Here is a 23635-nt window from a genome sequence, read left to right on the forward strand (position 1 = left end):
AGTTTTCTTACAGTGTTGTTAAGAACTCCGAAATGTCACAATCTTAGTATAATCATTAGAAAGGACCAGCAGATACTGTTGGACTTAACTGTGGAAAACATGTAGTAACAAATATTTTATTTTGAAGTGAATATTAAAGTTTGAGGTCCATGAGAACAGCGGTGCACTCATGCACACATAACAAACAATCCCAGTCTGGATGTATGAGTCTCATTCTTTGGCCAGATGAATACTGAATCCTCCACAACATTTCCCAGCACTGAGGAGGAAGGGACGCACAATAACACCCAGCACGATATTCCATAAGCTCTGCAGCCAGCGTGTGCCAATAGAGATACACTGGGTACAGGGACCAACCATCCTGCCAGAGAAAGAAAAGTACATATTACAAATTACAAAAAGAAAGTCATTTTCTCGGTCAGTGGTACTGAGCCATGCAGCTAGCTCTAGTTAAATTTGTATTTACTGTAGACATTAATCTTCTCAAGCAGTGTAGACATGCAGCCCACAGAAAGTATTTTACTTCCCCAAAACCTCTGGAACTGTATACTTTTATACAGTCCCAAAGGCTTTAGTATTTCTTAACTTTGGGTTAAATCAGGATATAAAACCTTATTGGTTCTTGCCAGTGGTGTCACAATTCCTCTTTTTCTACAGCTTGATAGACACGCAAATATGTCCTTTAACATACTTTCAATTCAATATATTTCTCAATAGTAGAATCAGAATTTTATACTTACAGAAGACTTATTTCACTTGTGTCACGTGACTTACTCTCAGATGTATTTAGTTGAATCCAAATAATTTCCCAAATGCTAACCCAGCAGTTTTGCTGCCTAAACCTAAACAAACTGTGACCTTTCAAAATATTGACCCGCTATGAGAAAGGCCTCATACAGACTGAAGGGTACCTTGTGCATCTTGTGCCTTGACAACCTGGGATAAAAACATTTTGAATGACTGAACTACATGTGTGAAATTGGTGGAGCACCCCTTTAATAGCATTGTAGAGAATATTGTTATATGGATATTCTTCAAAGGCCTGTTTCATCTCCAGGTTTAAGGCCATGTTGTGGTTCTGGCAGGGGTTAGCACTTAAGTCTGTCTTTACTTGTAGACACTTGTCTGATTTCTGTCGTTGCCCCAGTACAGTTGGGGTGAATGGGATTTTATTTGAGGTACTCACAATCTTGAAAAAATTACATGTCTAAAATCAAAAGCATAGAGTCTTTCCAGAAACGGTGTCCAGTTACATTGGATAGCCCACTGATCTCTCTATCACACTGCTGAGTGTAATTTTTGGCCACGTTCATGACATGACTGTTGGTCGGTCTCCACCACTTTGGTCCCGATTGATTTCAACATCTATTTCCATGAAATTCTGTATAAACATTCAAGGTACTCAGAGGAAGAAGTCTAATGACTTTGGTGATCCCCTGACTTTTCCTCCACAGCCATCAGCAGGTTGTTAATTCTTGTTTTTAGTGACATAACTTGGCAACTACTGGACATGAAGGTGCAAATATAAATGGTGCACAGATGATGAATCCTTATGACTTTGTTGATCCTCTGACTTTTCCTCTCAGGCCTGCAGACAGTCAAATTTTTGACCAGTCCTGTGAAATATCTCCCGCACAATTTTTTGTAGAGATATTCATGTTTCCCAGCCGATAAATCCCAATACCTTTTGTGATCAACCAAATTTTCCTCACTAATAAATGAATAGTGATGAAATTATGAACAAACATTCATGTGCCCCACAGGGTGAATTGTAATTATTTTGGTGATCCTTTGTCCCTTGTTCATCACTTTGTTTTCTAACTAAATAGCTGCAAAATAATCTGTACTGGTAACTGTTTAGTGCCAATGAGCAAATATTAGCATGCTAACATGCTAAACTAAAATCATGAACATTACATTACATATTCAAACAAACAGTCCATTACCATTACAATTTTACAGAATCTCCAAAACTGTAAAAACTACCGAGATGGACTGAATAAATTTCCCATGAACAAATCTTCCTTCAAGTCAAAATCCAACACTATCCATTGTGCCTGTGACTTTTTAGCCACAGAAGTCTCGTCAGAGGAATACACTATCAAACACATGTTTTGCAAAACATCTGCTACATTACAAAAGAGTAAACTACAGAAAACATTGGCAGGGTGAGTTTAAGTGAATCGAAAAGCCTTTGCACTTCTATAGTTTTTATGTTGGCATGTATTTTGTGTATTTTGGTTATTTTTGTGCTTATTGTGTTAGCAGCTGTGTAATATGCTTCTGCCACCCCCCCCAACAAAAATTGTTCAAAGTAAGAGTACCATTGTGCCTAAGTACAACCTCACACAGTTGCTTACATGGATGTGTTTAGGGATGTGAGCACCACAACCAAACTTCCAGTCAGTCCCATGGTATTGGGGTGGAGGCAGACTTTTAGAAATGGATATCTTATGATCAGGCCAAATTAAACCCAAACTAAAACATGTTAGATGTTGTTCTCTACATGTGCTAGAGGTCATGAACCTACCAGATGTGGATGCAGCTGAGGATGGCAAAGAGGAGACCAGAGATAATAGACACGGGAATGGCAAACAGCACTGTAACTATCCTGTAGATCCAAATCCGAGACACCTCAAACAGGGCGTGACTCCAGATCCACACTCTGTCCCCACTGCGCACTGACACCGGCTCAGCAATCACATCCTCAAATGTCACCTGGAGACACAAAGAGAAAGCGGTGCTGTTGCTAGAGAGATGAACTGTTCCACCCTCAAAAATAAATCATGCCCACTGGAGGGCAGTGCAATCAGCCGAGCAAAATGGCAACTGACAAATGCACAAATAATCCGAAAACAAAGTTCAATAGAGAGACTACGTATGAAAGCAATACCTTTAGGCAGTCATTGATACCTCGAGGGTCTCTGACATTGATCAGAGGCTTGGTATCACTGATTTCCACTAGTGTGGACGTATGAATATTTTCCTCTTCTTCCACAGCAGGAGGGGCCCTCCACAACATCTGAGGTTCTTCCCCGTTATCAGATTCTTCAGGGTCACTGGAGTCCCCCAAGTCAATCTCTACTTCCTCTGAATCCTCTCCTTTCATCATGGTGCCCATCCAAACATGTGAAGAAAACACAATCCAGAGAGCAGAGTGGCTGCCTGTCACACCCCTCACAGCTCAGACTGAGCCTCTGCCCGGACCCCTCAGCTGGCTGCATAGTGAAGTTATATTGGGAACGTTACAGTGCCCTGGATGGTATTTGCAGATGGTCTTTCAAGTGAAGATCATTTTCCGGTGCTGCCGGTGGATAGGAAGGATAGGCGGGATATAAATACTCTAAACATGGAGATGGCTCTGTATACACACCCTGCTATCACACCCCTATCACACAGACACAGAGACAACTTGAATAAAATCTGCAGCCATTACAGCAAAGACAGAGTAAAAGAAATGTTTAAAGGACACAAGTTGAAACTTCCAACATTTAGTCATGCAGTGCTTATTAGGATTTCCTTCATTTCTAAGTCACATTTTTACTTACAGTAAAAAGAAGTGTTTTTGAGTCAGGACAAGGGTTGCCTGCAAGACAATACTGCCCTCCTCTGGCATGTGATGGAGATCAAATCTTTCCTTCAGAGCAATCAGATGTGCCTGTACCCTATTATCGTGCAAAACACTGACCGAATAATCGTTAGGATTTAGTATTCATGATTCAGCTGCTCTTCCTGGGGTCCAGTTATGACACTCACAGACAAAACAAACATGATATTAAAATCAGAAAAGTATAACAATAGTCTTTCTTTCTACATTGTCATTGTGTAAGCTGCACTGGTCAAAATATTTAGATGCTTTTTCACTATGACAGTCAACCCTTGAAATGTTTCTTATATACAAATCTCTGTTTTGTTTTACTTTTTTGTCAACACAGACTGCTTACTTATAGTTTGGGTTTAAGAAACTCAGTGTGATACATAGCAGAATTCAGCAAGTAAAGAAGAACAGACTGAATTCTGTTGTGTATTTAGACTCAAGTTTCAATTTGTTGCACACAGAAAATGATACAGACATTTCAGTCTATGCTCATACACATTACTACAGTTCATTTATTGTGTACCAGTGTGTTACATGCAGGGGTGTAGTGGTAAATACAGAGGTGGATGAACCAGTTAGTTGGCTCACCTATTTTGTCTGCATTGACTGATACAGTTGAATATAATTGAGTAAACTCTCAGCCTCATTTCAAAGAGGTGATTAACTGAGTTTACTTAGGTTTACCCCCAGCTACACCCCTGGTTACACGTACTGTAAACAGAAAATTGGGCTTTCATGTTTTTCATGTATAATCATACATAGAAAACTTATCACAAAATGACGTCCATGTGATTTCTAGTTCATTACTGTCACCTGTGAGGTTATGTGCCAATATAGTAGACATTAAAAACATAATATTCCATAGATATTTATGTAATATACATGTCTGTCTGGCAGTTTTTGATAACTGAACGGATTATTTTGCATGTGATGTCTCAGATGGTGAAAGAATGTTTAGAGGTTGTGAAGAGTTGTGACCATTTCACTGAGAATCAACTCATCAGTTTTGATCAGTGACCCATAATGCAAGTGGTTATTGTGCAAACTGTAGACAAATTGCACTTAATCTTTTGCACGCATGTGCCCAGACATGTGCAATTTGTTTGAATGAATGAGAAATTCCATCCTGTTGTGATCAACAATCTAACTTTTCTGAGAATTGAACTTAATGTTCTGAAAAAAGCAATTGAGTGTTGAGTCAAAGCAGATGAGAAAAACTGTAAACCAGTTCCATTAGCCAGCCCTTTAACATAATATTGTGTTTCCATGACCAATGTCAATAATATATCACAAAAATAAAACCAGATAAAAGCTTTCTTGGGGGCCCTCTGTTGGCAATGGGGGCCCTAAGCAGGTGCTTGGTTTGCATATGCCTCAGGTCAGCTCTGCCTACTCTGATTGCACCTTTATTATTTGTGGCACAAATCCACCTTTGTGATGTAAATACTCTTTTTCAGAATAAAACAAAATCTGCCTCTGGGATGAGGAAAACCACCCCCGCTATCCTCAGAAGTTTAGTGAATCCTCCTTTTCTCAAAATGAAAAATAATTTATCTGTCCCAATTTTTTGACCCCATCCTCATGTCTCTTACATAAACTAGTCAATTGTGCAGCTGTGTGATGACACATTACTGCCTTGGTTCACTCTTTCCAGCTCACCAACAGCATCAATCACAATGTGGAAGCAAAAGGAGATAAACTGCGTGTTATCACAACATCCTCCTCTAGGCTCAGATAGTATGAAGTGTTTTCTCAGGTCTCTGCACTCTACATGGTGTAAAACATGTTTCGCAACATGCTTTTAAGAAAAACCCTTCACGTCTGCCAACCTTTGGACCCATTAAGCAGTTATCCACACTGCTATTAATAGGTGAGCTATGAATCGACAGTGTTAGACCATGTCAGACTCTTCATAAAACCATCTCACACTGCTCTCATCAGCATCTCCACCAAATAATGGCCCACCATAGTAGCTGGCAATGTGATAATCCGATAAAAGAAAGTAAATATACAAAGTACCTCCTGTAAAAATGTCCTCTCTTCATACAACCTATCTGCAAAACTCAGATATCCTAAAAAATAAAATTCATATGATTGATGTTCTCTGCTACATTAGCTTTTTACAGGTTTGACTTATGTACTGCTGGCTGATGAATTATTGTGGCGAATGAAGTGGAAATGTTTTCTAATCAAAAAAGCTGAAAAATTACTGCACATAAAGAAATTTCAAAGTATGTGACAAACTGTTCAGAAAAAAAAGTGAGCTTCTCTGCACGGTCTCCACGGTAATGACAGTTTCAGGCCGTATATCGATGACAGAGAGTTTCCTGTTTCTGTGCCGGAGACGACGGTATGCTAATGGACTGAACACCTCGCCAGATGGGGTTTGTTTGTGTCCAGAGCTGCACAGGTGAGGTCAGTGGACATGTGAGTGTATGTGTGTCTGTTTGTGAGCACAAGAGAAGGAGAGCCACCTCCACGAGCAAGCCCACTCAGGTAAGTATAGTGCTGAGTCTTCAGGGATCGTAACACCCGATCCTGAATCTGGGACAGATGTTGCATGTAGGCATCACTTCAGGCTGGCAGAAGTGAGAACTGCCGCTTCAGAGCACAGACACACAAACATACATATTAATCATATTCATATCACTAAGTGGAGGAAATGTGTGAAGCGTGAGTTTTAACTAGTGCTTTGACTTGATTCCAACCACAGATCACATCCTCTGTTTCCAACAGGAGGAACTTATCTGGGGGCATGAGGGACGTCAGACAGTGTCCCTGCTCAGCACCTGTCAGTCCAGCTGTTTTCAGTACAATAGGTCAGACTGATTATTTGTCACGTCTCATTAACAACGCAGTCACCAATTCTGTGCATCCGGGGGAAATATATTTATTTTTAGCACAGGATTCACAAAATCCTCCTCAAACACCATACACCAGTATTATAAAATGAATCAGCTGCAGTTCAGTTTTACATTATTACACTTTACTGGACATGAGTGTGAGATCTACTTGTTTTCTCATGAAAATATATGTTGCCATTAATATTTCAACGGGGCATTTCAGATTTTATCTGAGGAGGACAATAACAATTAATCTGAAAATATATCTATAAACAACCTGAACAGGTAACTGGTTGACTGTAGCACAAAGCTTTATTGGTTTCCTTCCACAAAATATAAAATATTCTTATCCAAATGTATGAAGGATAGTTAAGTATATTCAGATGAGATGAGAGGTTTGATTCTGCCCTTGATTTTTGTCCATATGTCCAGGTTTTCATTGGCATATTTGCGTTAACTGTATTGGCTACAAAAATGCAAATGAAAGGTTTGGACATTAATTTAACTTGTACTCAATACTCAATTATGTAAGTAGACTACTTGATGTGATGAATACTTAAGTATAAGTAAAAGTACAACCTTGAACATCTACTCCTAAAAGTACAAGTAACCAATATATATATGTATATATATATATATTTAATTACAGTAACTTCAGTATTTGTAATTAATTATTTCCACCCCTGATCACATTGTGTCAAACATATCACACAAATAAGATTTAACATGTAAATTATTGCACTTTAGAGGTACTGGTAGGCAGAGTTTGTTACCTATGGACAGATCCAGAGCTTTTTCACTCGTTTCCAGTCTCTAAGTAATCAAAGAAGCGTGTTACCCAAAATGTCGGCAGATTCCTTTAAAGAGTGTTTTGCAGAGAGCCTGTAATATGTACACTTTGTGTCTCATTGTGGATCTGGGTCCATAATTAGTTTGTGGGACCTGATGGACACAAGGCTGTTCTATGTGAGCTCTGAAGGTGGTCACATCAGTCATGTTGTGTAGGAAACTCACGCTGTTATCGTTTGAGGGAAGGACTGATGAAATAATGTGGTTCACTCTGTCAGACAGGACCATCAATCACACCTCCCCCCTTTGATTCTTCAGGAGTGCTTCTCTCATTATTGCTGTCTGTAACAGCAACAGAGAGCTCATGATGTTTAAAGAAAACAGACAGCACAATGTACAGCAGCACACAGAGGAACATCAAGTCTCTTCAGATTTACCTTTAAGTACAGTCGGATAACAAACCACACTCTGCTCAGCTCGGGCTACAAACTCTCATTTTCTATAGAGAGCAGGCTTGTGTTTGATCTGCCATGAATACACTCTGCAGAGGAGATGATTTAATAAAGACAGCCATGGAGGTGGGAGGTCCTTCAGTTTAATTAGCAATTTATGAAGACTGCTCAGGCTCAAATATTCATTAGACTGAATCACACACTTTGGAAGCTGGCTGATGAAACAGGCAGTCAGCTCTTTGAACTGTAGGATACTGCTATCAACCTCATTACCCCCGTTTCATATCATTGTAATACATACAGTATGTCGTATTCAAAAAGACTGGTAACTAAAGTGTTCAACTTTCTGAGAAAAAAGGGGGGAAACTTATGATTGGATATATCTTGATTTCTTCTTGAGTTTATGGATTTTTTATAGAAGTCAAAATGTTCATTGTATTTTCATGACACCTCCCTATAATCCCTTAACAACAGTTTCCTTAAATTCCCCCTTTGAGTGTCTTTAATGGTGGAAAAACAATTTTATTCCACACTGTAGGCATAGCCTCCCCCTCAATATTTAGAACATTTGTCCCCAGTTACAATATGAAAGCAGCAGAGGACTTATTTTGATGAATTAAATGATTTTTTTCCTGGGGTACAACTTGCACTTGTGTAATATCTAATCCCCCCAATCTTGGAATGAAATATGCCCCTGTTCCACAAGTCTCATTGAAGCTATGTCGTCTGTGTTTTTATGGCTGCACCATTCCATCAAATAGAAATTCTCTAAAATGTCTTGTGCATCAGCTGATACCCATTTGCCAAAAAGTCAGAAAAATGTAGTACTTTTACAAACTTTCAGAACTTTAACACAATTCAAATTAAAACTCTGCAAGTTTGAACAATGTCTGGGTGCACAGCATGAGTTAGTAATGAAAACTCACACTCAGCCTTTAGTAAAAAGCAATGACATAGTTTATAACACTGATACCTTCCCGTCCCGTCCTTCCACCTTTGGCAGGGGTCAACAACCTGCAGCTCTGGAGCCACATGCAGCTCTTTTGCCTCTTTCCATTGGCTCCCTTTGACTTTGACAAAGATTTATATTGAGAATTTTCACTTTCATTTATCATTGTTGTAACCCTAAAGTGATTCTTTTATGTCATTGTGTGTCGTACATCTATGGCTCAACACTTTGCCCTCTAAATGTGGTTAGTTTTGAGTCTCCCTAGGTTAGCTATGGATGCAAAAATGAGAAAATGTGAAAAATTGTGATGTGAAATGTGAAAATCTCTTGGTGTAATTGTATGCGTAGCTGTGTTCATGTGCCTCCACGCAAGTGTCATGTAATTTTTGCAGACTGTTCATCACTCCTCGTTCCTGGCTGTATTTTATTATGTTGGCTTTGATAACAATACTTACCTGCAGGCCAGCTGTTATCAAAGTCTCTCTGGTACTCTGCAGCACTTACTCAGATGTGTTTAGAGATCATAAAATGACACAGCGTTATCTTGCATTTAACATATCCGATGTCTATAAATTATATTTGAGTGCAGGATGTCTTTCATCCTGCCTTTCAGTACACAGACTTATACAGTTGTCACCCATCCTGTTATTATTTCTCTCTTCACCCTGAAAGTCAGCATCAGTGATACTACAAAGCAAAGCTGGGGCTGTTTTTTTTTCTCACACATTTCTATATTTAATCCATTTATTTGTTTACTGATTGATGTTTATATCTTTAAATTGTGTTTACAGGGTTTAGGTCATCTCTCTTCATTTATCACCATTATCATTATCAGTGTGTCTATCTGATGTCTGTCCTGTAAGTCTAATCTGTGTGTTAGAACTGCAGCAACATGTTCACCACAGACACATCAACAATTTAACGAATGATTAACCTACTTTAACACGAACAAACTGCATGCAGCATAATTTTATGTGTGCAGTAGGTCACACTCATAAATAAATGTACGGAAATATACATTTTTTGTTGTTGATCTGCCGGTGCACACATATCAAGAGGGTATTAGAGATAACCACTTCGGCTGTTATGAAATGGTATTTTCTCCTTATATAATCATGTGTTAACTGGGCTCAGTCTTAGTCACAGGCGTTTCATGAGTGGACACATGGACAACTTGGTGGTCAGGAACCTGAGAGTCAAAGCTCGTCTGTACAAAATGGTGAACATACATAGGTACTATGTTTCTGCAGATGTCTCCTTTTAGTGCTTTTAGCTGGCACACTCCTCCAAAGCAACTTACAGAAAGTGAACTCAACATGTGATGGATGTTTAATGGAGAGTCTGGCAGTTGATCTCATAATTACAGGACAGTCTGATCAAACTAATCTGATTATTAATGAACAGAGAGATGTAAATTATTCTCCAGTCTCTCAAAAACAGTAGATTTTGGCCCATGAAATACATTTTTTTTATATAAATTTGGTAAGAAATGCCAATGTTAACACGAGCTGTTTTATCACAGAACAGTCATATTATTTTGTTTATAGTGCAATGCCTCTTTAAAAGCTTATATGATCTACATCAAAGTAACCAGTGTTTATTTGCACATTTAAAGCAATGAGAAACAATACAGTTTTGAATGACCAAAACAAAAAGTGATGTTCTTGAGCACAATAAATAAAGTTTACATAAATTCCTGCAACATAAATATAACATGACAACACTGAATTACTTGTACAAAGAATATTGCTGCTATATTGATACCTCATATCAAAACAAGTAGTCTGGAACAATCATCCTCATTATAAATCTGTCAAGTATGAGATAGTATTTACCTGTAGATCTGTTTGCTGATTATATTTAATGACTTACTATTCAAGTATAATGTGATATTTGTGTTCATGATTTTTAATGACTGATCACAGAGAAACAGTAATTTTGCTGTAGTAGCTAGTAAAAACAAAGCGTAACACCCGGACCACACTGGCATACGTGGCTGCAGCAACACTTTGCCTGGAGATTCGGCACCTTGCCTATTTTTTCTGTGTGTTGAGCACTGTTCTCAAAAGAAACACTGGGGCTACAACTAAAAAGTATTTTCACAGTCAATTAATTGGTTGATTATTTTCACGATTAATTGATTTAAAGTTGTTTGCCTATAAAATGTCAGAAAATGGTGGCAAATATTGATCACTGTTTGCCAAAGCCCAAGATGACATCCTCAAATGTTGTTTGTCCACAAAAATATTACTATTATAAAGGAGTACAGCAACCAAAAAAAATTCCCATTTAAGAAGCTGAAAAAGGAGAATTCTGACTTTTTTTTTTCTTTAAAAAATTACTCAACCTTATTAATTGATTACCAGAACAGTTGGTGTTTAATTTAACAACTGATTATTTGATTAATTGTTGCAGCTTTAAAAAATGCACACTTAAAGTGAATCAAATCAACATCGTACCAGCAACATGATACATTTCACTACAGTTCCAGCGTCTATATCTGTAGAATATATTACAGACGTGAAAAAATTAAGTGAAGTGCAGTTTTTTTCAGTTTGTCTCTTTTCTCTTTCTCCTTCTGTCCCTCTCTCTCTCCTTCTCTCTCTCTCTCTCTGAACAAGGGAGAAAAACACACTGCTTTCTCATAACTCTTTTCTTCTCTTCAAAACTCTCCTGCAAAAACAAATGCAGAAAGACAGGGCTGGCAAGAGCAGATCCACAGTAGAAATACTGCCTGTGTGGTCACTGTACTGAGGTAGCCGTCACGCACAGGTACGTGAGGCCCGGGTGTAACTTTATTGCCAGTAGTTTTACCACAAATACAGTAACAATGATTTAAGAAACTATGTCCATTGAGTGTAATCATGAGAAAAAATAAACAAAAAGAATGTCTGAACATCTTAATATGTATTTCATACTTCTGTTTTTCTAGTGTTTACTGCATGCAAATATAATTGACACACATATTGCAGATAGTCTGTTAATTCTGTGTGATCACTTTTCATGTTGTCACTGTAATAGTCCTGCTGGTTGCTAATGCTGTAGCACAACAGTGAGGTATTTATTTAGCTGAACTCCTCTGGTATCTGTCCTGGTATCCTGAAACCACTGTGCCCACTTTGATCCAGAGTGCTTCTGGGACTGGATGTGGCGAAGCTCGCACGTGTCTCTGTCGTGCAGCTGGTCCTGTGGAGGAACTGCAGGAAGTTCTCGTGTCCCGAGCCCTCATGGCTGGAGACAGCCAGCTCTACGGGCCGGGCCGAGTAGCAGCGCCTCAGCTTGCAAAGCTCCTCCCTGATCTGCCGGTTAAGGAGCCCATAAAAGAATGGGTTAACAGCAAAAGAGGAATACGCCAGCCAGGTGACCACTTCATCCAGGTCATCTGGAATCTTGTGTGTTGCGTCTATTGTCAGATGGAGGTGGAAAGCAAAGTAAGGCAGCCAGCAGATCAGAAACTGGCCAACAATGACCACCAGAGTCAAAGCGGCTTTCCCTCCACCAAAAGGCCGGTCACGCATGATCCTGCGTGGGGCATTACGGGTTGTGATGATGGTCGTCTGGCTGTTTATTGAGTCAGAGCGATGCTTCAGTTGACTGTTTGTCCACAGGGGCAGAGGTCCATGCTGACGGGCAGCCACACGTGCCACCTTGTAAACATTACAGTACACAGAAAAAATCACCACAGCAGGCAGGCAGAAACAGGTGACACTGAAGAGCACAGAGAAAACTCGTCTGTGGTCGCTGTGGCTCCAGTGCAGTGAGCAGTGTGCAGCGCTGATGGAGCTCAGGCTGCTGTAGGATGGCCACCCAAACACGGTGGACAGCCCCAGCACGGCAGAGGCCACCCACACCACCATGATCACGGCTGCAGTCAGCTTCAGCGTCATCTTGACTTCATAGCGCATGGGGTGGACGATGTAGTAGTATCTCTCCACACTGATGGCTGTGATGGTGAAGATGGAGGCAGCTATGAGGGTGACATTGAGGAAGACGTAGACCTGGCACTCCAGCACAGTGAACACCACACCAGCAAAGTACGGCGAGCTGGACACAATCCCAAGAGGCATGAGCAGGATGGCACACAGCAGGTCCACTGCACACAGGTGGCACACAAAGGCAAATTTCCTGAGATGAGGCGCTTTTATGACAACAACCAGCACAGCAGTGTTGGCCAGAAGTGCCAGAACATTCAGGGTCACCATGAAAAATATCCCTGTCAGGTCCTTGAAGCGAGTCTGCGGGCTGGGAAGGGTGCCCAACTGTCTGCTGGGAGCTGAGGGCAGTGGTGCCCAAACTGTGGTGCTGCTGTCATTGTAGTCAGGGGTCAGAAATGAACTGTTTTCTTCCATGATTCATAGTAAAGGTTTCAAAGAACACACTGCAGACTCCCCCATTGTTTGGTAATGAGGCCAAAGGATCCTTCAGACATCAAATGAAAGTCTTCACTCCTGTGTTGGAAAAAATAAAGTCCATTAAAACAGGATATGTAACATTTATGACAAATCACATTCATAAAGACTAGATTAAATCTAAATCTTTAGCCACTTGGGTGCAGCAGCAACAAGCTGCACTGCTGCACAACACAAACATACTATCACCTTTTAAGTCGATATGACAAACCTGTTCACAAACAGATTCCTATTTACTCATCAAGCAGACACGGAGCAACACAGGCATTCATCTGGATTCATGCTCATGTCCACCTAAGGATAACTCTGTTTTAGTTTGGGCAAGCAAATACATATAGTTATTTTTAATAAGGAAAATAATAGGGGACACTACATTTGGTCAAGAAAGTAGTGTTGGTAATATAAAAACAAAAATAGAAGATAAATAAATCAGGTGCTCCTCAAAGATCAGGGTCAGTATAAGAATAAAACAGAGAAAATACAATGACTGTTCTGCTTAGTATTACAGTAATAGATCTAACCCTGATGACAACACATGACATCATCAGGGGTGACAAAGTTCCCATAGAGCCACAGAAGACATTACACGTTTGTTTTTTTCAGGGTGAATCTACTTTTTACTATTTGCCATTCATATCTTTATAAGGACTAGTGTGCTCTATATGCAGGGATTGAGTTCAGGCAGGGAGAGTATATGAGTAGCACCTCTACAATCTCAAGTTCCTTCAGTCTGGAAGAAAAATAAGCACGTCTTAAGAGCGTGATATGATAAAGATGGCACAAAACCCAGAACAAGAGGCACCTTCCACTAACAACTCCTCGCCACATTTAGTCACACTTTTTAATACCTAGATCTAAAACAGACAATTAAATCCTCCTCTTCTAACCTCTGCAAACATGTTGAAGTAAGTTTCACATACTGTAGGTGAAAACAAGGTAGCTAACATTAGCTGTGTTCATTTTCTTTTATGTTATTTTAATTAATTTGTTGTGCTTTGAAAGTGTTGTCCTTTAGACAGCAGCTAACCCAACATACTTCCAACTTCAATGTATAATTTTAATGTGGAGTACAGTGTGACTAAAATGGCATGTAACCTGTACTAATTTATTTATTACTTTCACTTATGTAGGTTTCTCGAACTGTAATTTTCACCTTTATTTGAGCCAGTTTTGACATGAGTAATTGTACTTTTACTTGGGTTTTCAGTAATCTACCCACCACAGAGTAGCAGTAACCATGACAAGTTAACTGATCTCTTGGAAATTTGAAATGATTACACTAATACCTAATTACACGGAGTGCTAAATCCTCATTTTATTCATTCCACCAATAGGAAGTAATATCAAATGCGTAAATATAAACATCCATATATTCTCACTGCAGCCTCGTAATCTTCAGGAGAACACACACATACATGCATTTAAGATATTGGAACTTTAATCAATAACTGTTCACATTTGTGAGAATTTTTTAGAAGGGATCCTCAATTTCTCTTTTAGTGAGGCAGAGACATGATCAATGGGAATAATTCATGGAGGACACCCTGTCTCTCCTCCATCCGTCCCCATCCTTTTGAAATGAAAGATAATGAGTGTGCTTGTTTTAGCCCAGCTGCAGGGAACTGGCTGCATTGATTAATATGTGTTCAGTGTCACCCTGCACGGCACCATCAAAGAGGAAACCTCTCACCAGGACAAGTTTGACCCCCTGATCCATCTGTAGATTCTAATGAAAAACAGCCAGAAAGCACTGACTGAATCTACCGCATAAAATTTGAGTGAAATACTGCAAATTCACTTTATGTTCTCTCATTATTATCTTTGATGTGCCTCCCCGTACGTGTCTCTATCTCCCATCTTGTGCTGACAATCATAATCAGGTTTTAAATGTATGACTGTGGACGATGCTGTGTCCTAAATACATGTGCCTGCTCACTGCCAGGGGATCCACTGATGCTCTCTCCTGCAGTAATCTTCTCTGGTGGACAGCTATTGGCGTGCCACGTCTGCACTGAGATTTATCCCCAGGAAGGACTACTAGTACATGTACATTCTCATGCACGTTATATAAGGGTGTCCTCATTCTCCATTATGTTCCAGTTGCAGTGCAGCATATGCTGCATCCTACAAGTCCATGTTTTACTTCTGAAGAGGATGGTCATTTTCAGCCATGAGAATCATTTCCAGTTTAATTAGCTCTTTGAAAGCTTTTGTAGTTATTAACTCATTAGAGAAACATGTAGTAGACCTACCTTTGCTGTAGATCTTTTTGGTGCTGCTTTTCAAGGAGAAGGAAATCACCATTAGCAAATAATTTTTCTATTTTATAATGAGGATGAGGGAATTATGCAGGTTTTTTAATCCCTCACAAAGCTGTGTTACAGAGCATTTTAGCCTGTACAGGGAAACCCTATAATCCCACCCTTTGTGATGACCCTTTTAAATATGTTAATAACCAATTTTGATGCATTTAAGCTGATATATTCCAAGTTAGCACCATTCATTTTATATCAAATGAAAATGTAATCTTAAGCATTAAATAAGCACTGGTTTACAACACCACCGGTTCCCTCAAGAGTTCTTAAAGTTCTTGTGTGAACATAATAGACTAAATTTCCACATGTGCATTGGAAATGTCACCAGATCGCAATTTACAAGGCCTATACAAAGGTCTATAACACACGATGGAACTTGTGTATCACTTTTATGGAGTTTTATTGCAGTATTGCAAACAAATGCATCAAACAATGCATCAGCTATACAGATGTCAAGGAAAAAAGTAAGAGTCCCCTGTGCAAAGAAAAACATCTAAAGAAAATCGATTATCACTGTTGCCATAAAATATCAGTAAGGACAGACACTTTTTGAAGCCTGCCTACAGCCTCAGCGGACAGCACTTTACATCGATTTTTGTCTTTACCTCCACTCAGTCCTCACCATTGAGTACCTAGTGCTCAATTTAATATAGCTTCTACTGTGTTTCTATTTAAATGTCCTCGTAATATGTCCTGTTTGGTTGTGATATGTTGTGTTTTTAATAGCACATGTAAGCAGGGACAAACTTCTGCCTTTTGCATGCAAAGGGTATATTGTAATATTATTATCTTCTATTTTATTCTATTCTATTGTTTTTTTGAAGAAAGGAAATAACTCTGCACTGCTCAACATGTTTTTAGAATCATCTGCTCCTGTCCAATTTTGCATACCAAAGTATGATTTGTAAAACTGACTTTAATGTTATTTACTCAAACATTCTGTCTCAGTTATTTCCACATTCTCAAAAACATGTACCTAAGTATGGTACTCAAACTATTGAGAACCTAACTAATGAGAAATGATGGAGGAATCAATCCACTGTATTTTCCTAATTCCTTAAAATATATGATCAAATGCACCAAACATATTGTCAGCATTTATATTCCTTTTACTGGCTCAACTGATTATCGAAACAAGGTTAATCTTATAGCACCATAACTACTTACACAAAAACTTACCAGGCAGCTCTTACACTGGGAAAAGTGACTGAAGCTCCTCCAGAAAGTTTCCTTTGAGTCTTGTAAAGTTCCTGAGCATATCCAAATCATGGTGATGACTCCTCTCTGAATCCTTTAAAAGCATCAGACTCAGCACTCAGGTGGTGTTCTCAGGTTACAGACGTGTATCAGGAACTATGCAAAAAAAAAAAAAACCTGTGATAACTATGAAAAAACAGTAGATCTCCAGAGAGAGCTGACACCAGCAGAGAGGAGGTGATGTGATGTGCGTCCACTGAGACAGCAGCACAGCTGGCTTGAGTGAAAGGACAGGGGGGGGGGAGGAGCCAGCAATCAGTGATTGTTCAAATCACTTCTTTCAAGACGAGATGACTCTATCAAACAGCCAGCAGTGCACTGACATTAACCACGTCCCACACACACTCTCTTTCATCGGTCAGTATGTGGCACTGACTGTCACACACTCTTCACTATGCCTCTGTCTTCTCTTCACACACACTCCTCTATTCTCCTCTCCAGAGCTTCTTAAGAGATTAAACAGACATCTGGTTAGATTTGTTCAGTCCATCCTCCAATTTACACACAGTATATTCTTCTATGAATGTTGATCTTATTTCTTGATTTCTTCAATTCACAGAAACCTTAATTTCACAACAACTGTACTCTTTTGGGAGGTGATCAATGATTGGCTGCAGAAGAGCATGGAAAAGGGCTCAGCGCTGACATCTGTTGGTTGCTGGTAAAACAAAACTGAAATCCCATGAGTGGATACATTACTTTCACTCTGCTGATGTAAGTAAAGATAACAGAAGGAAATCAGTTTGAACATCAGTTTATTGGCCCCATACATGGGTAAGCACAACAAACAGAGAAGTGATGAAACATGTTGTGGAAGCAGGAAGATTAATTATCACTTACAGCATATTTTGCAACTGCAAGATTAAACTACAGTATTCTAGAAACACAGTATCACTTGGTGTAATGCACAATTCATCATGAATAACAAGGTACAAAAGACATCCCTATTACTTTAAAGAGGCTGTTCACCCCTAAATCAAAAGCGCATTATTTTTCCTCTGACCTGTAGTGCTATTTAACCACTGAGATTAGAGGTTTTCAAAGTGGGAGGCAGACCTCACCAGGGGGCTCCAAACAGTTTTAGGGTAGACATAGTGAATGGAAGTGAAAAATATCAAAAGATCACATAGGATAGCCTAAATGTGTTTGAATTGGTTATGGGAATAGCTCAGAGATTTTACTGTTTTTCCACTATCCCAAAATCAGAAACTAATAAATTCCTTACGGCAGACCATTTTTCAGTATATGGTGTAGTCTGAAGTTATATCAGACAGCAATATTAAGCTATTTTGGTTCTATTATGTCTATGGAAACAAATAACACAATCATCGACCATCCACATCAAAGAATTGAGTGAAAGTAAAAAAGTAAAGTAAGGGGGTGCACCTTTTTCCAAGATTTGTCTGAGGGGACTCTCAAACTTTGAAACCCCCGATCTAGACTATTTGATGCGAGCTGCCGAGTTTTGGCGATATCGTCCGCAGGTATGTCTGCCTTCTCTTGAATATAATGGAACTAGAAAGCACCAAACACCAACTGTGTCACCATGCAGAAGGAGGCATGCCTCTATTCATGGATGAAAGACTCGTGCTCGTGACAGCGTGGAATGTAAACATTAATGGCGTCCTGCTTGGCTGAGCTGTAACCTCTCATCCATGAACAGATGCATACTTTCTCCTGCACAGTGACACAGCTGACAGGTGTCGTTTCTACACAAAAATGCTCAAAACAAGGACTGTGGATTATCTTGAGCAACAGGGTCATGACATCTGGAAAGAGATATTGCTTTTGAGTTTAAATGTATTTGTTTACGCTTTGAGCACCACAAGAAGAGCGTAATCTAGTTCCATCATATTCAACAGAAGACAGGCGTCTCTAGGGCCGATATCCTCAAAACTTTGCATCTTGCACCAAAACAATCTAGATGGATATACAGCACTGCAGGTAAGAGGAAGATGTGCATTATTGACTTGGGGGTGAACTGTCCCTTTAAACATTTTCACATCCTACTTTCAAACACACAAAGGCCTCCTGATTGAAAACTGGAAAACAGGCCAACTTCACACAACTGTTATTTAGACACATTCACCTACTACCTCAAATTAAATAAGAACACTTGGTTGTTTTTACCACTGACAGTTACACGTGACATTTTATAGTGCTGTTCAACGTCTCGGTCGGGTCACCAGGTTGAATTTTTACACTTCTAGAACACATGACAGACAACAAACAGCTGTCAAAGTGAAAAAGAAAACAGTTCTAAAAAGTGTTAAAAAAATAACTACCTTCAAGCACTAGATTTCAATACAGAATAAACTACATGTGACTTTAAAAAAGGCAACATGTCACACATTTCTATCAGACATGAAGTACTGGTGACCAACAGATGAAGGCAGACTCAGAGGGCTATAACTGAGAATCATTTCTCATTACTTCATTTTCAGGCAGGAGTGAAGCATCTTGACAAAAGCTTTGCTCGGTCATAGCTTTGTTTTCAGCTTTTCCCAAACCCAGTCTCTTCTTTAACAGTTTGTCCTCATTATTTAACTTTGTGCGGATTGCAGTTTTTATTTGGCTGCTATCAACTCCAAACTTGACTCCCACATGATCTGGAGAAAGAAAAGTAGTAAAAACATTTAATTCGTGAATAATGAGCATCAGATAAAAATATCTATGTGCTTTAAATCCAGTGACACTCTCTTACCGATTATACTTCTTAAGATCTCAGGTGGGAGTTGAGGCTTGTGACATTCTTCTCCAGTAAAGGTGTTCCTCCGGCCCTGCAGAGAGTGTGTGGCCAACGTCTCTCTGTCAAAAAGTATCATCAGCAATGCTGACGTGTACTTCTTGTAGTCTGCAATCTCTGCAATGCGCTCGTAAAGATTTTTCGGTACTCGAAGATTCTCAGCGAGATACAAGTAGTTGGGATCATCCTGAGGGCAAAAAAAGAACAGTTGTTAGCTACAAACATATAAATCCATTATTGCCCACAGGGTAATTTTATAATTTCCTCTACAGGATTTAAAGTACTAGCTGAGCTAAGCACAAATCCCCAGAAATTTTTCAAATTGTGCAATGTATGAGGCTACACTGCAAGTTTTTCTCAACATCCTTTTTAGTTGTTAGTCACAAGGGATCGTGGGAACCTGTATTTCCACTAGAGGAAAAATGACCAATGAGTAAGCCCATGTGTGACTAACGACTAAATATAGTATGACACACATATCACTTTATCTCAAAAACTACAAGTTATATCAGATGCTTGGCAGCACTGGATTCAAAACAACTTCAACTTAAATGATATGTTCTTTAATCAGTGTAATCTGATATTTAGTTGTTCAAATGAATGTTAAGCTTATTTCTGTGATGTTTAGTAATTGTGGAATGATAAATAAGTGAAATCAAAAACTTTGATTTTGTCATCTGTAGCCACATCTTTCAGTTTCTAAAGCAAAGTTTTTGTTTTCACCTCTAACAGAAAAATCTGTGGGGCATTTCCTCAATATTGGCCTACTAATTAAAGCTGTTCGTCATCAGTGGGTTAATGGCTGAATCTGGCGCCACCGCTCTTGTAAAAATGTCTACCACTGGTCAACAAGAGCTTAAAAACTAAATCATGAAACGGGAACACTGACACGAAACTAGCTCTCCTACAACAACAAAATGTGAGTGAAATGAGCAACCTTCTTAAAATTGTGCTGTTGCACTGACCTCTGGGATATTATGAACTGCTCTCATCTCTGCCTCCGGCTCGTTCAGAAAAGAGATGTTTTCATCCTGAGAGTTCTGCGGTGGGACTACTGGCTCTTCTCCTTGGAGAACGTGATCGAGAGTGACTCGTAGCTCGTGTGCCGTGTGCCTCATCTGCATCATGAGAGTGTTCATCTCTGAAAAAAAGTTTCACATCGCTTTAGAAATGCTTACGCACAGCAAGTTTATCCATAGAGTAATTCAAATTATTAGATGGCAAATTTACAGTAAGGCTGCACAATTAATGGAAATACAGTATTATTTAAATTATTATTGAAATCACAATATGGCCAAGTCCAATATCAAAATTTCAAGAGCTTCAATTTTTTGATAAAGGTTAAGTGTGTGACAGGGTGCCATTATAATTGACACACTGTGATATTAGAGATGCCCTGACCTATAAATCATATTCTCCAAACCTCAGGAAAAGAAATCACATCATCATTTTTTATATTTGTTTCAGTGAAAATAAAATGCAAAAATGACCATTCCCACTAAACAACTTGTGTCTCAATTGCAATAACTGTTAAAATAATTCCTGTATGATTTTGTTTGGATGTCGTTCAGCCTGAGTTCACAGCACGGCAGGGAACGTTTGACAAGCCAACAACAAGCCAACGACCAAACACATCTCCCTACATTGCATTCTAAATGTTATTTTACAGGCATTTAAGGAAAATGTCCTTGGAATAATAAACCTGATTTAAACACAATTACATATTAATTGTTTTTTTTTTGTTTTTTTAATTACTGGAGATATAATTCACAAGATATGTTTAGCTCGCCTGTAGACAGATGTCAAACTTTTGTGATCAGCTGACCAGCGGTGCACAAAAGATTACACTTATGTTATACATTCTTCTTCATTATTATTTATATCATCAATTAATTAATCTATTTTTAATTATTTTGTTTATGTTATTCCATGTCACTATGTGAAAGTAAACTTTTATGTACATTCACAATGCATATGTGATTTCCTAAGTGAATTGATGTGGATGTGTTATGTGCAATGTCAACACAATATTTCAGTTACATTATTTTCATATGAAATCTCTCCTCCATTAAGTATGAAAAAGGAAAAAAAAAACAAGATTTGGTCACAACAAAAAGGAAAGAAATTATGGACGTGATAGATAAAGCAGATGGTTTAATGTAATATTTCTTTGACTTTATGTTGGGCTAAAACATAATAGAAAGGCCCAGCATGTGTAATACCTTATATCATTAAATCACCAAATTTATAAATATATGACAGAGGGAATGCCCTCCATGGTAAGGACAATGCTGCCATGGCTGTGAGTCACATACAGTTATTAGACTTTGTGGTCTTGACAGGTATTTTTTTTTATCATATTAATTAATTAGTCATCTCTTTACACCCACCTTTCAGCTCTCTCAACTCTCTCTCAGCCAAAATCCTACATCTGCGCTCATATTTGAGTTGTGCCTGCAGCTGCTCGATCTTCATGAGGAGACTGATGGTGTCTGTTCTGATGCCGGGACTTGAAATGTTTTCTTCATCAAACTCAATGGGTTCATGCTGCCAAATGACAAGAAATCACACGAACTATTGACACATGCAGCACAGTAAACAACAGCTGTTTTTTAATAGTAGCTGCAACAATAGTAGTAGTACTTGTACTCAGTCTCTGCTCACATTACAGTAAGTATAAGCAGTATATATATGTATATATAATACAATATACAATAAATATAAACAGTATAGACAGTATAAACTTATTCAACAGACTCTGAAGTGACTGAAAAAGCACAGGCTGAAGTAAGCTTATAGATACCTGTCCTACAATTCTATCAATTTAAGCTACTCTCAAGAAAAGAAAAAAAAAAAGAAACATCACATTTGTAGCCTTAAAAAATAGCTTTATAAACCATTCTGTTAAAAACCAAAAGCACCTTACACATTCCTTAAATTAGTATTGTTCCATAATTTAACACCAACGGTACAAATGCGTCACTTTTTATTCCACCCTCTTTTTTTAAGCTTCTTGTACGGTAAACTTACAAACATCTCTCAAATCGTATTTGCACTCCAACTGCAACTAACAATTATTTTCATGATTAAGTGATTAATTGTTTAGTCTACAAATTTTCCCAGAGCCCAAAGTACTGTTTTCTTTTACCCAACCTAGAATCCAAAAACCAAAGACGCCTCATCAATTGTCACAAGTGTGACAAGTGTGAATTGTGAAGTGTGCAAATCCTTAAATTTTAAAACGCGGATTCAGAAAATGTTTGACATTTTTGTTGAAAAATGACTGAAACAATTAATTGATTATCAAAATAGTTGCCAGCTGATTTCCATTCTATCAACTAATCAATTAATTGACTAATCGTTGTAGCTCTATACCATTAAATTTCACACCGTGGGATTTTCTAAACAGTAGATTATCATGAGCATAGTAGGCAGCCTTATTAATTAAATTAAAAAAAAAAATAAATATTTAAGGCTTTTTTTGTAGTAAGACTGTTGAATTTAGAGTCGTTTTAAAGGTCGACCCTCCACACAATAAGATACTGAGATCACCATAAGTGAACAATTAATTCTATACAATGCCTTAGAATTTATTGTATAGAGATTTATACACAGATGGATTTTATGCACAATTAAATCACCATCTCTCACCTCATTGTTGGGGAAAGGTGAGAAGCTGGACTCTTCACCCAGCCTGTACTTTTCCTCCACTGGATCACAGCCAAAATCCTGCACATCTGTGCCGATTTTTATCATCTTGACCGGTGGCTGTGTGGGATCCACTCCTGCGTCTCTCTTGGGTGGCATGGAGGTACAAAATAAATCTGGGTTGGAAGGATGCAGATTTGATCAGTTTGCACGTGAAATGTTGCTTTTCTGCACAGAATGGAGTGAAACTTTCAGTCAAACTTTTATCAGTCACTCAACGTTGTTTGTCCATTTTAAACTCATTCATGCGAGACAATAATAGAAAGTTAGTTCACGTTGCATCCCCCCTCCCCCTGCCTTTTCAACCCCTCCTACCAGCCCCCAGGCTGCCTCCAGCTGCTGGAGCCCCTAAGTGATACAAACTGTCTGTCAATACATTATCAATAACATGTGATAGTTAATGTTCAGAGGAGGCTCACCTGGGCGTGCAGCTCGACTTCAGGGTTAAACTGGGATCACACTCACTGAGGACAGACACAGCGCAGTAAATGGAAATACTGCGTAGTAAAGGAAGTAGTAGTACTACTGCAGTAGTACAGTACATAGATCCTCATACAATTACGGCTCCT

General features: G+C 38.8%; 3 protein-coding genes across 3 annotated transcripts; all 3 read right to left on the bottom strand.

The window, feature by feature from the left end:
* Positions 1-149: 149 nt before the first annotated feature.
* cav4a (caveolin 4a) lies at positions 150-3225 on the bottom strand. Its single transcript, XM_084735563.1, has 3 exons — positions 2894-3225; positions 2531-2718; positions 150-361 (listed from the first exon to the last, which is right to left on the bottom strand). The coding sequence occupies exons 1-3, from the start codon at positions 3119-3121 to the stop codon at positions 211-213; spliced, it is 567 nt and encodes a 188-aa protein (XP_084591689.1). The 5' UTR covers positions 3122-3225; the 3' UTR covers positions 150-210.
* An 8010-nt stretch (positions 3226-11235) lies between these two features.
* On the bottom strand, positions 11236-13074 carry LOC146331797 (putative G-protein coupled receptor). Its single transcript, XM_084745215.1, has one exon. It carries the CDS (start codon positions 12978-12980, stop codon positions 11697-11699), a length of 1284 nt encoding a protein of 427 aa, XP_084601341.1. The 5' UTR covers positions 12981-13074; the 3' UTR covers positions 11236-11696.
* A 4276-nt stretch (positions 13075-17350) lies between these two features.
* LOC146331798 (uncharacterized) lies at positions 17351-23605 on the bottom strand. The gene is made up of 6 exons (XM_084735611.1): positions 23486-23605; positions 23010-23182; positions 21749-21905; positions 20324-20499; positions 19317-19545; positions 17351-19221 (listed from the first exon to the last, which is right to left on the bottom strand). The coding sequence occupies exons 2-6, from the start codon at positions 23163-23165 to the stop codon at positions 19019-19021; spliced, it is 921 nt and encodes a 306-aa protein (XP_084591737.1). The 5' UTR covers positions 23166-23182; positions 23486-23605; the 3' UTR covers positions 17351-19018.
* Between the last annotated feature and the right edge of the window lie 30 nt (positions 23606-23635).

The sequence above is a fragment of the Lutjanus erythropterus genome, chromosome 2 (assembly GCF_056507025.1).
Source record: "Lutjanus erythropterus isolate fLutEry1 chromosome 2, fLutEry1.hap2, whole genome shotgun sequence".
Taxonomy (NCBI): domain Eukaryota; kingdom Metazoa; phylum Chordata; class Actinopteri; order Lutjaniformes; family Lutjanidae; genus Lutjanus; species Lutjanus erythropterus.